This window comes from Biomphalaria glabrata, chromosome 4 (assembly GCF_947242115.1).
Source record: "Biomphalaria glabrata chromosome 4, xgBioGlab47.1, whole genome shotgun sequence".
Lineage (NCBI taxonomy): Eukaryota > Metazoa > Mollusca > Gastropoda > Planorbidae > Biomphalaria > Biomphalaria glabrata.
In genome coordinates, this window is record NC_074714.1 from 36,564,986 (window position 1) to 36,578,285 (window position 13,300).

The 13,300-nt window shown below is 36.5% G+C and overlaps 2 protein-coding genes across 2 annotated transcripts; one reads left to right on the forward strand and one right to left on the reverse strand.

The window, feature by feature from the left end:
- The first annotated feature begins 458 nt into the window (after positions 1-458).
- On the forward strand, positions 459-1,481 carry LOC106073905 (galanin receptor 2a-like). The gene has a single exon (XM_013234584.2). The coding sequence runs from the start codon at positions 459-461 to the stop codon at positions 1,479-1,481; it is 1,023 nt and encodes a 340-aa protein (XP_013090038.1).
- A 3,847-nt stretch (positions 1,482-5,328) lies between these two features.
- Positions 5,329-9,994, reverse strand: LOC106073908 (peptidoglycan-recognition protein SC2-like). Its single transcript, XM_013234588.2, has 4 exons — positions 9,878-9,994; positions 7,488-7,670; positions 6,708-6,821; positions 5,329-5,749 (listed from the first exon to the last, which is right to left on the reverse strand). The coding sequence occupies exons 1-4, from the start codon at positions 9,927-9,929 to the stop codon at positions 5,544-5,546; spliced, it is 555 nt and encodes a 184-aa protein (XP_013090042.2). The 5' UTR covers positions 9,930-9,994; the 3' UTR covers positions 5,329-5,543.
- Positions 9,995-13,300: the final 3,306 nt, after the last annotated feature.

The following is a 13,300-nucleotide window of genomic DNA, read 5'->3' on the forward strand; positions in this document are numbered from 1 at the left end:
ATGCACGACTAGATCCACACAGGACGTAATTATTTGTTCTCTATTGAAGGAACGTCTGTAATGTATAAGATAAGAAGATAGAACTTAAACTTTTTGCAATCTTTTTTTATGCAACCTGAATTAGCAGTTTTTATTTCATCTTAAATAGGAATAATTTTGAATTCTCGAATTGCAAATGAGTAATTGAATACATCCTACGCAATAAAAGGTGTCCAGAAAGTGTTTAAAGGAAGTTTTAGTTTCCCATTAGTTTTTCATGATTTGGTTTGAATGCAACACCAAGCGAGATGTGAACCGATGATATTGGACAAACTCTACAAGAGGAGAATATATCTTATTTAACTGAATTAGTAACAAACCTGGGGAAACAATTCGAAATTCGCATCTTAATGTGTTTGAGAATATTTTTAAAGTTTTAGAAGAACTTCATGGTAATTCAAAATACATTATCTTTAATCATGGCGGAAATAAACAAATCCAAAGGCCTCGACGACCAGTACCAGGAGTTCTTCCACTGGGAGATATTTAGCCTAGTCAACAATGCCATCGTATGCACCTTAATCGGACTCTTGGGGCTGGTGGCCAATGTGATCAATATGATGGTCTTTGTTCGACAAGGCTTCAACAGTTCCATGAACATCAGCTTCTTCTCCATGGCTGTTTCAGACATTGTACGCATCCTTTCTGTTGAGTGGGCCAATATCTGTTTTAATCCTTATATTGAAAAACTGGAAGCATCTATTATGTTTGACTACGTGTTCTATATCACAGGCGGCTGGACTGTGGGCTGTGCCTGTCGTATCACTCTGCACATCACTCTGTATGTTACGGTGGAGAGATGTCTCTGCATCGTGTTTCCGCTGACCATAAGAAAATTTATCACGATCACAAGAACCAAGATAGTTATCATCCTCATTTATTTCACAAACGCCCTGACATTGGTGCCCGAGTATATGTCTGTCTATCTGACCTGGCTATATGACGTCAAGAGAAATGCCACAATACTGGGAGTTGGGTTTAGAAACAATGGATTGCAGACGAAAGGAATCACTTTCATGCTGCATGTCTTGTTAATCGTGATTGGTCTGTTCTGCATCGTCGTCATGACGACAGTGCTGGTGTTGCAGCTTCGACGTCAGAGAAAATGGCGGTTGAAGAACTCCAGCAACAGCCTTGCTAAAAATTCTCTGACGTTACGTGATAGAAGGTCTGCAGTACTGGTCATTGTCGTGGCCACTTCGGTAGCCATTTGTTACATTCCCATAGCTTCGCTTTCACTGGCCACAGTTTTCGTGCCAGATTTTTATGTTGGAGGAAAATACGTCAATTTTTTTAGAGACTCTTGGGCTTTAGCGTTTTTATCTGGCATAATTAATTCAAGTTCCACTATACTTATTTATTACCGAATGAGTTCAAAATATCAAGAGACTTTTCTGAAACTTTTAGGCCGTAATGTGCAGAATACAAAATCTGATAAATAGTTAATATAAACAGTGATTCAATGATAGCGTGAATGTGTCGGGGGCGCATTTTAAAGAGGGTCTTTCCAAATCAAGACAAAAGTCTCTGTTGGAGAAATTACGATGCGCAGGTTAAAAATACAAATGGGGGTTCCTGAAAGCGAAAGAGAGAGAGAGGGCCGCGAAATTTTATTGTAACAGGTACACTAGTTCACGGGCTAAAACTGTGGGTGGTGAGGGCCGAACGGAGCATCAAGTGGCTAGTGGCATCAAAGTATGGATAAACTTTCTCAGTAAAAACAACACATTGTACATGCATAAACAAAGACTGCTCTAGAAATGTTAACTACAAATTTAATAATTTTCGAATCTGATATCTCCAATATTAATTCTTATATGAAATGTAAGCTGTCGACCAGCTTGTATCAAATTAAATAAATGCATTATTAAATGCCCACATTCTTCTGATGTACATGTTACACGTTTTTACTGCATTGTTCAATTCACTCGTGTTATAAGAGGGACCAGGTTATGATGGTAGGTCCTACATTGTTTATTTCATTGTTCAGTGCACGGGTTTCATTTAGATATACGTTTTAAAATATAGTAATATACCTCTAGGCTCTAAATATAGAGTCATCATAGTATTACTTTACGTGACTAGATACGCTAAATCAGGTTTCTCTTATATTTTAAGAATATGCAGAAAAAAAATGCATATTACAAATATGTAATTGGATTTCCTCGGAGATAAATAGTTTTTAAAATATATTTTTTTTAAATTTAATTTCTTATTACCATATATTTTCATGGGAAATACGCCATTTTTGTTTTGAAGGATCAACACTAGATTATCTCCCATAAGTTAATTGCCAACTTTTTTTGTTTGTATTTTATCTTTGTTTCTAACAGCTATTAGATCTAATATTAAAATTCATTTAAAATGAAAGCATTAGAACAAAAAACTCTCTTTAAAAAAGTTATTGAAAAAAAGAAGAAACAACTTCATCAATTTATTATTAACATTTTTTTAGACCTTCATTTCAGTAAACACACTTAAAAATTCATAAGTTAACAGCAGAAGAACAAAAATCTCTTTAAAAAAGTTATTGAAAGTTTAATATAGATAACAACATGGTGGTCAGTAAAGGTATCTGGGCATCTAAACTATTACCACCATCATATTTTGTTTTTCGTTTCTCTGTAATTCATTTTAGTTTTAATCAATTCTGCAAGAATTTACTGCTTCTAGACTTAAGCGTTTGATGGAAATCCACTGGAGTGCTAGAAGAGGATCCGTCAAAAAAAAAAAAGGCAATAATTGTAAAAACTCTGGAGACACTCTGGAGACCAGACACTCTGGAGAAACTGACCAGTACAAATAATAGTCTTCTACTTGATCTACAGCCGTCAAATTGTTAGTTGCTATGCAGGCTTTTAATTTTCTAACCTCCCTTAAAAAGTGGCTTCAATGACTTGTAACAGTTTGTTCAGAATAATGACCTGTTGTGCTCTTGCGTTGTATAAACAAATATTGGCTAGATGATTCAGTCCCGAATATCGTCAGCGTGATTCCCATACTTCTGGCAATAGCGGTAGGCTAAGTGTGGTAACAAGTGGGCGAAGTTTTCCCAAACTAAATAGATCAAGAATTTAACAACTGTAACAGATCTATAACTCACTAAGTTTGCAATTTTGTTCATTGAACAATGGCTATTATATAAAGTTTTTTTTTTTTTTTTTTTTGGGGGGGGGGGCATCACGAGCTGCCGCACAGGGCATCAACAACTCTAGCTACGCCACTCGTGCGAAGGTTAAGTTTTTTTCTTCTGTTTCACAATTAGGAATTCTTTGGGCTGTCTTAGTAAGATTGCAGCGAATCTCTTGCATCAAGTCTATGTCTGTATTTAGACTTGATAACTAACAGGCTCGGAAGTCTCGCAAAGATAAGAAGTGAAAAAATCTCAACTAGAACGGAATGACTGCGAAACGTTAATCCAGAATCGATGGCATTGAAGAGAAATCATATTTAGTTGCATCGCTATTGATGTAATGATTATAGCAGTGTCTTTGTTGCCAATTTATGTAAATTCCAATGACTTTTAGTGACTCATTATGTAGCAAACATAAAAATTCAAACCGATATCCAAGCATTGTGAACTATATTCAACGTCTAGGGATTCAACAAGCTTGGTGAGAAATATTGGATGTGGAGCAGATATCTTTTTTCTGGACTACCTTTTCTATAATATCAAAGGACATATAAACTATTCTTCTGTTAAGTGTCATTTTGAAGTAACGTCTGTATTTTATAGGATAAGATATAAGGAAATTGCACTAAATTTATAAACGAATTCGAAAAATATCGTTAGGCCTATATATATATATGGAAATTGCACTAAATTTATTAACGAATTCGGCTTCTATCATAACTCTAACAAGGTCTTAGGCCGCTGACATTAACTCCTTGGTAATGATTATGAGGTTTGATAGCTCTTCAATACTGACAGCCAGCAAATAAGAAGCTTCAATGACTACTATGTTTCCATTGAGATAATGTTTCAAAAATCCTAGATCGAAATAATTCAAGTGTGTTGATTCTAATCATCTTATGCACAACTTTACTTCTTATAAATACTTTACAAAACAACGCCTTGTTTCAACTTTTTAAAAAATGTTCATGACATTTTTTGTAGTGTTAAAAAATCTCCATGTCCAGTCTAGGTCTAATCTATATATAAGTCTATGTGGTATCAGCATCAGCTTTAGTTCAGTTCACCGGATACACCAACACGTTGGCTATTTATAGTTTTTTCCGCCATGTATGAAAATCTCCAATTGAATGTTATTGTTTACTTACTTACTAATTTACTTTGTACTAGATTGAAAACAGAGGACAACAAGAAACAAGCAGTAACAACCCTGGTCTTATCTGATCAAAGTTCTTATCTTTTATCACTCATATATGTCAACATGTGAATTTATTTTTAACTTACAAATGATTTCTATAAATAGCATTGTTCATCATTGAGACCATTTGAAGAGTTTGATTGTGTGGGAGAGAGAGAGGAGATAGAAAAAGAGAGACAGACAGAGGGAGAGAGATAAAGAGACAGACAGACAGAGAAAGTGGCGAAGAGAGACAGACATAGAGATACATAAAGAGAGACAGACAGAGATACAGATTGAGAGAGAGAGTCAGAGAGAGAATAGGCAAGATTCTGCCAAGTCGACAAAAAAAACAACAAAAAAACTACAGGGATTACAAAACAACTTTCTACTTGACTCGCAATATTTTTCTAGTTAATAATAAAGTAACCTTCACATCATAACATGTACAACCTTTTTTTTCATTCCATTGCTGCGTTAATAACGTAGGTCTCTATGTCTGTATGTCATTCATTACTTCAAATACTAAGACTTGATTTTGTTTGATATCTAAACACTTGAAACCACTTGACATGGTTGAAGGTATATTCATATCTCTAAATAAAGACGTCACATCATTAAACAAAGATTTGACATCGCCTAAAAAATGACTTCACATCACCAAATGTTTCACATAAAAAAAAAAAGACTTCAAATTACCAAACAAATATATATAATTTACATTGCCGAAAAAAAAAACAAAAAAAAAACTCAACGTCAATAAACAACGATTTTTCATCACCATACAAATACTGCCCATAACTAACTATTAATTAACTCTTTCTCTCCTTTCTAATCGACGATACCATCGTTGATTTGACCTCATTTAATTAATGTTTAATTTTATAAACGTTATTTTGGGTTATAAAAAAAGAGCATGCATTTCCCTTTAACTCTACACCAAATACAACATTTTCTGATGACAAACAACAAAGCTATAGAAGCTTCATCATAACAATTTATTGAAATAGTAATGAGCAAAATGAAGAATTTCTTCGAAACGTGGACAAATAATAACCATGAGGTGCACAAAGGAACACATGTTCAAAACAACAATTGATTTTATTTATTATGAGCAACACCAAGTCAACTATGACCATCACCTAGTCAGCTTTGACTAACACAAACTCAACTATGACCATCACCTAGTCAGATCTAATAGTGGGGCCAATGTTTGATTGCATTCCACAGCATGGTGCCAGGACACTCGGTGCTTGAGCCAGGCATGTCTCGATGACCTCTGAGGGTGTATTCGCGCTTGATCTTGCCAAGCTGAACCCCGCAGTCGATCAAGTCTTTGACTGCTTGCTGTGCGGCTGCAGTTGGCATGTGGCTCGTGAAGGTACCGATCATACAGAAACCTAATAGACAAGAATATGCCACAGTGTTAGAATTTCAACTAATTATGTAATTCATTAAACATTTTAATTGCAAGAAACAAAGCTATTAAGACATTGAGAAACAACATTATACTTTACTGATAACGTACATTCCATTTAGTACAAAGGCTGGGATCACAGCAGTACAGGATGGAAGAACTCAAAGAGGTAAGACGTGAGGTTGCAACTAGACAGAATGGGTCAAGCAAGCCAATAGGGTCACTTTTCAGACACACCAAAAAGAACGAGCACGTGATGTCTTTGGATAAAACACCTACGGTCACGTGATATCCATGTTTGATTCAAATTAGGTCGTAAGATGGTGGTGCATGTGACTGAAGGAGCATTTGATTACGATTGGTAAATGCGGTCCATTGTGTGCCTATAATGCTACGACCCGTGAAATCTTTGATTCCCAATGTTGACAGTACCAGGAAGATTAGGAAATGTTAGAACACATTCTTTATAAGTGCAAGGTGCTCTCTTTGTCTCTCTCTCACTCTTTTTGTCTCTCAATCTCTGTCTTTGTCTCTATTTCTCACTCTGTCTCTCTCCCTTTGTCTCTCTCTTTTTGTCTCTCTCTCTCTCTCTTTGTCTCTCTCTATCTTTGTCTCTTACTATTTTCTCCCTGTCTCTCTTCCTTTTGTCTCTTTCTTTTTGTCTCTCTCTCTCTCTTTTTGTTTCTCTCTTTTTGTCTCTCTATTTGTTTCTCTCTCTTTGTCTCTCTCTCTTTGTCTCTCTCTCTCTCTCTTTTCTGTTTCTCTTCTCCACCTAAATCCTGTTTTTCCATCACAACATTTTTGTTTGAAACAAATGACTGAAATAGTTTAACAAATGACTGAAATAGCTTAACATTATTTGTAATATCGAGTGTTATTTGTAAATAAAAGTAGACGCTGGACAAGAGCTGTTTAACAAATAAATAGAAACAAGTACTTACCATAGCCAACACTGTTGTAGTTCAATGTATGGGCCCCTACTTTATCCCATCCACGGCCCTCAAAGACAGAACCGTCACCACCAATGACATAAGTGTAACCAATGTCAGGCCAGCCTGAAAGAAAATATTGCTTTGACATCAGGTGCCAGGTGAATAATTGTAAAATATTTTTTATCGAATTAAATAATCAATATTAATGGTTATTAATTAATTATTATGTGTGCATCGTTATGTGTTAATTTGTCTTGAATTAAAAAAACATATAAATATTTCATTCATGTAAAGGATTAGGAAGATATATATCATTTTTTTAAAATTATTTTTGCGTATGGTATTTAAAAACAGAACTGCTTAAGGAACATGCAATGGTATAACAAAGCAGAAAACACCGAACCGTGGGAGATGGGTGGACATAGAAATATAGAGGAGCAGATCTTAGAGACAAAGTGGGGGTGGATTGGTCACACCCTAAGAAATGCAAACAACAGAGCTAGACAGGCCTTAGAGTGGAACCCCCAGGGCACAAGACGCAGAGGAAGACCAAAAAAAACCCATGAGACGCAGTGAACTAGAATAACTAGATGACGCCGCGAGGAAAGAAAAGAGCAGGGGAGTCACTAAACTAGCAAAAGATCGTTGAGAGTGGCGAGTTTTTACTTAGGGCCTATATTTCCACAAAAGACAGATGATGATGAGACGGGCTTAAAGAGAAATGTCTTTTGATTTGTGTCATCAACCTACCACAATGTTTAAGGTGAACATTTTATTCTATTTCCTTACCGTGTGTGTCCATATGATAATTCTGGAAGATTTTCACTTGAGCCTGGCAAGTTGCTCTATCGTGACAGTCAGGTCCAGCTGAATGGTGGATGAAAGCGTACTGAACCGGGTTGGTCAGAAACCACTCACCATTAGGTTGTCTCGCCCCCCATTCAGCCCTTGTGATGATATGTGGACACGCCCCTGTAACAGCAAATGACACGTGTTACTGTAGTTTTGACTTGCAAATAAATGTCATATGTCAATGTGCTCAAGTTGGGTTTGTCAGTTTACCATTAGCTCTTTAAAAGTCTCTATTCGGAATGTATGGACATCTTTTAAGTATGACAAAAAGCAGAGAGTTGTATCTGCAACTGACCAAACCTACCCATGACACGTATACGGCCGGCTTTTTAAAGCGAAGATTGGAGTTCTTCGAGTTCATAGGATATGAGAAATGTGCTCATCTTATGGTTCCGCAAGGTTGTCATAGCCGGAAGTGGTAATGGATGTAAGCACCCCACTTCCTATAAAATGCTTCACTTTGGCATGCGTCTCAAATAGCCTCTGACAACCAGTCCAACTTCTGGCCTTCACGTGTGGCTCAGATATTGAGTCCGGCGGAGCTGTTATCATTAACAGAAGAAGGGGCAAAAGCGAGAAACTGGTGCCTTAACCAGTAGGCTTCGGGCAGGAGGGGCTCGTTAGCCATGGCTGGCTACCCACCTAGGAAAAGGAAAACGCTGAATTCAAACCTCTGTTGCCTTGCAGCTATACTCAATCATGGGAAAGGCTCCGGGAGTCTACTTTGAGGAAAAATCAGGAGCTGGCGACCCTAAGGCAGTTTGTAGCACCCAGTGCTACACCCTGGCAGAACCTGCGATGCCTCTGAACCCAAACTGTATCGGCACTGCCGTTCCTTTGGATACATCAGCTGCGTTGAGAGGGGGAAACTGATGTGTGGGAGACATCGTTCCAACCACAGCTAACTAATGCCCAGGCATTCATCTTATTTCCATCAGATGATCCATAGTCGCTTGGCGACTGAAGGAGGCCATATATATCGGAATATGACTGCAAACACTTGATCCTGATTTGTGTAATTGATATTAAAGAGAAATATTTTTTCTCTACATCGCTATAAATGAGTGCAATAAACTCTGTCTCCGAAACACCTACTTTGTGAATGAACTTCTAGAAAGTGTAAGCAGCAAGCGGGATGTTAGGTAGATTTGGAAAGTTGGATGAAATTTTGTGCGCATGCATTCATAAATGCTCATTCAGATTTTTTCCCCCTTTGTAATGTTCACTCTCATTGTCCTCATAGAGAGTAGATAAGTTTGGCAACATGCTAATTATTTTTTAAATTCAGTTTTTGTTTGCCAATTGGCCAATTCAGATTGTTTCAGAAATATCGAGCCATGTTACATTTCTTCGATGCAGTTAGCCGTTTAATTTCTTGTCATTTTTATAGCTGTGTCTTTGTTACTAATATTCGTTCATGAATCATACAGTAAGTTCCAATAACTTTCTATGACTCATTCTTTACCAAACTTTGAAATCCAGAACAACATAGTTTCAAAATTGAAGCACCATCTATGTTGACACCACTAATATTTTTATAAAATTTTATTTACTTTACCAAAAAACAACAACACATGTTTCTGTAATCATTTCGAGTTGCTTGCAAAAGAGAAACTTGGCTTTGAAATCGCGTCCATAAAGTAATGGTTACCCTGTCGACAATGCTCGGATGTTAAGTATCAAAATGACGTTGCCTTTATTTCGGCTACAGTGATTCGGCTTATAGAACTTTGTTACAAATAACGCACTGGGAGTTTTCAATTTCTGCTTAAACTATTGAAGTAAAACCAATCGACATTATATTTTCTTTTCTTAACGGTTATACGTGCTAGAACCATTGTCATAGGGTTTCCATAATGAAACTATTACCTTCAATAACATGTAGCCTACTCTTAAACGATGGTGTATTAATAACGTAAACGAAATGACTTATTAATTTCGCCACGACGTAACCATTGAAATAACATCTATGATTCCACACTATTGCAACGTTGTGGCATAAATTATTTTACATTAATTTAAACTGTTAAAAATAATTCTTCTGCTACATTGCAAATGTTTGAGATCATTCTGTTTCAATTGTCTAAAACGTCGATTCTAGAATGGCAATAAAAATAATTACTAACTTCCAATGGGAAAAAAGTTTGTACAATTTACATTTTTACACGTAAGGCAATAGACAAAATAGACACAAACTATCCATGTATTCGATGGTCTTAGCCGACCCCTGGCAAATCGTCAATCGACCCCCAAAGAGATCGCCATCCGCAGGCTGAGAACCACTGATCTAGACAATATATTTTAAAATAGAGCGTTAAAAAAATCACCATTAACACTGTAGGTCTGCAAACAAATGAGGGCGACAACTAATCCTAACATGGTTCTACTATGTAATCAAAACATAAATCACTGTTCTGTACCTTATATACAACACCATAGAATAAGTAGTTATTTATAAAGTAAAACACATGTTCTCTTTCACACGCAATTTTTTTTTAGTGATTCTGCTTTTCCTTGACCTATTTCTTAACGATAATTCCGATAGACATACTCGTTCATTGGTTGTACTTCAAAATAAGTATATTGTTCATACTTTTTTTTTTCAGAAAAAATTTTTTTTTCAGATTTTTGTTCAGACTTCAAATTTAAGCGCTGTTTTTAAATGTTATTTTTTGCCATGACCTTGGTCATGGAAAAAGAAAAACTAAAATACTTTTAAAAAAAAAAAAACTTATACAAAGTATAATTGTATCAATTACTTTGGATTAGTCATGTAACTAAATTTGTAATATATCTAGACCAACAACAATAAATCTGTGCGATTAGAAATATTTTGACCCAATGTTTTCGTTTAGTGCTATTTCGTGCTGTTAGCTTTCTCAATGCACTATGATCCTATCACTTGTCTCAATGCACTATGATCCTATCACTTGTCTCAATGCGCTATGATCCTATCACCTGTCTCAATGCACTATGATCCTATCACTTGTCTCAATGCGCTATGATCCTATCACTTGTCTCGATGCACTATGATCCTATCACTTGTCTCAATGCAATATGATCCTATCACTTGTCTCAATACTCTATGATCCTATCACTTGTCTCAATACTCTATGATCCTATCACCTGTCTCAATGCACTATGATCCTATCACTTGTCTCAATGCACTATGATCCTATCACTTGTCTCAATGCACTATGATCCTATCACTTGTCTCAATGCACTATGATCCTATCACTTGTCTCAATGCGCTATGATCCTATCACTTGTCTCAATGCACTATGATCCTATCACTTGTCTCAATGCGCTATGATCCTATCACTTGTATCAATGCACTATGATCCTATCACTTGTCTCAATGCACTATGATCCTATCACTTGTCTCAATGCACTATAATCCTATCCTATCACTTGTCTCAATACTCTATGATCCTATCACTTGTCTAAATGCACTATGATCCTATCACTTGTCTCAATACGCTATGATCCTATCACTTGTCTCAATGCACTATCATCCTATAATTTGTCTCAATGCACTATGATCCTATCATTTGTCTCAATGCACTATGATCCTATCACTTGTCTCAATACTCTATGATCCTATCACTTGTCTAAATGCACTATGATCCTATCACTTGTCTAAATGCACTATGATCCTATCACTTGTCTCAATGCACTATGATCCTATCACTTGTCTCAATGCACTATGATCCTATCACTTGTCTCAATGCACTATGATCCTATCCTATCACTTGTCTCAATACTCTATGATCCTATCACTTGTCTAAATGCACTATGATCCTATCACTTGTCTCAATGCGCTATGATCCTATCACTTGTCTCAATGCACTATGATCCTATCATTTGTCTCAATGCACTATGATCCTATCATTTGTCTCAATGCACTATGATCCTATCACTTGTCTCAATACTCTATGATCCTATCACTTGTCTAAATGCACTATGATCCTATCACTTGTCTAAATGCACTATGATCCTATCACTTGTCTCAATGCACTATGATCCTATCACTTGTCTCAATACGCTATGATCCTATCACTTGTCTCAATACACTATGACCCTATCACTTGCCTCAATGCTCTATGATCCTATCACTTGTCTCAATGCACTATGATCCTATCACTTGTCTCAATACACTATGATCCTATCTCTTGTCTCAATACACTATGATCCTATCACTTGTCTCAATACGCTATGATCCTATCACTTGTCTCAATACTCTATGATTCTATCTCTTGTCTCAATACATTATGATTCTATCTCTTGTCTCAATACACTATGATCTTATCACTTGTCACAATGCGCTATGATCCTATCACTTGTCTCAATACTCTATGATTCTATCTCTTGTCTCAATACACTATGATCCTATCACTTGTCACAATGCGCTATGATCCTATCACTTGTCACAATGCTGTATGATTCTATCACTTGTCTCAATGCACTATGATCCTATCACTTGTCTCAATGCGCTATGATCCTATAATTTGTCTCAATGCACTATGATCCTATCATTTGTCTCAATGCACTATGATCCTATCACTTGTCTCAATACACTATGATCCTATCACTTGTCACAATGCGCTATGATCCTATCACTTGTCACAATGCTGTATGATTCTATCACTTGTCTCAATGCAATATGATCCTATCACTTGTCTCAATACTCTATGATCCTATCACTTGTCTCAATACTCTATGATCCTATCACCTGTCTCAATGCACTATGATCCTATCACTTGTCTCAATGCGCTATGATACTATCACTTGTATCAATGCACTATGATCCTATCACTTGTCTCAATGCACTATGATCCTATCACTTGTCTCAATGCACTATGATCCTATCCTATCACTTGTCTCAATACTCTATGATCCTATCACTTGTCTAAATGCACTATGATCCTATCACTTGTCTCAATGCGCTATGATCCTATCACTTGTCTCAATGCACTATGATCCTATAATTTGTCTCAATGCACTATGATCCTATCATTTGTCTCAATGCACTATGAACCTATCACTTGTCTCAATACTCTATGATCCTATCACTTGTCTAAATGCACTATGATCCTATCACTTGTCTAAATGCACTATGATCCTATCACTTGTCTCAATGCACTATGATCCTATCACTTGTCTCAATACTCTATGATCCTATCACTTGTCTCAATACTCTATGATCCTATCACCTGTCTCAATGCACTATGATCCTATCACTTGTCTCAATGCACTATGATCCTATCACTTGTCTCAATGCACTATGATCCTATCACTTGTCTCAATGCACTATGATCCTATCACTTGTCTCAATGCGCTATGATCCTATCACTTGTCTCAATGCACTATGATCCTATCACTTGTCTCAATGCGCTATGATCCTATCACTTGTCTCAATGCACTATGATCCTATCACTTGTCTCAATGCACTATGATCCTATCACTTGTCTCAATGCGCTATGATCCTATCACTTGTCTCAATGCACTATGATCCTATCACTTGTCTCAATGCACTATGATCCTATCACTTGTCTCAATGCACTATGATCCTATCCTATCACTTGTCTCAATACGCTATGATCCTATCGCTTGTCACAATACTCTATGATTCTATCTCTTGTCTCAATACACTATGATCCTATCACTTGTCTCAATACTCTATGATCCTATCACTTGTCTCAATACTCTATGATCCTATCACTTGTCACAATGCTCTATGATCCTATCAC

Excerpts from the sequence above, each read along its gene's own strand:
- LOC106073905 (XM_013234584.2), top strand. The coding sequence starts at position 459 with ATGGCGGAAATAAACAAATCCAAAGGCCTCGACGACCAGTACCAGGAG.
- LOC106073908 (XM_013234588.2), bottom strand. The coding sequence starts at position 9,929 with ATGTTAGGATTAGTTGTCGCCCTCATTTGTTTGCAGACCTACAGTGTT. Across the intron at positions 7,671-9,877 it reads GCAGACCTACAGTGTTAATG|GGGCGTGTCCACATATCATC; the intron begins GTGATTTTTTTA and ends TTGCTGTTACAG. Across the intron at positions 6,822-7,487 it reads TTATCATATGGACACACACG|GCTGGCCTGACATTGGTTAC; the intron begins GTAAGGAAATAG and ends ATTTTCTTTCAG.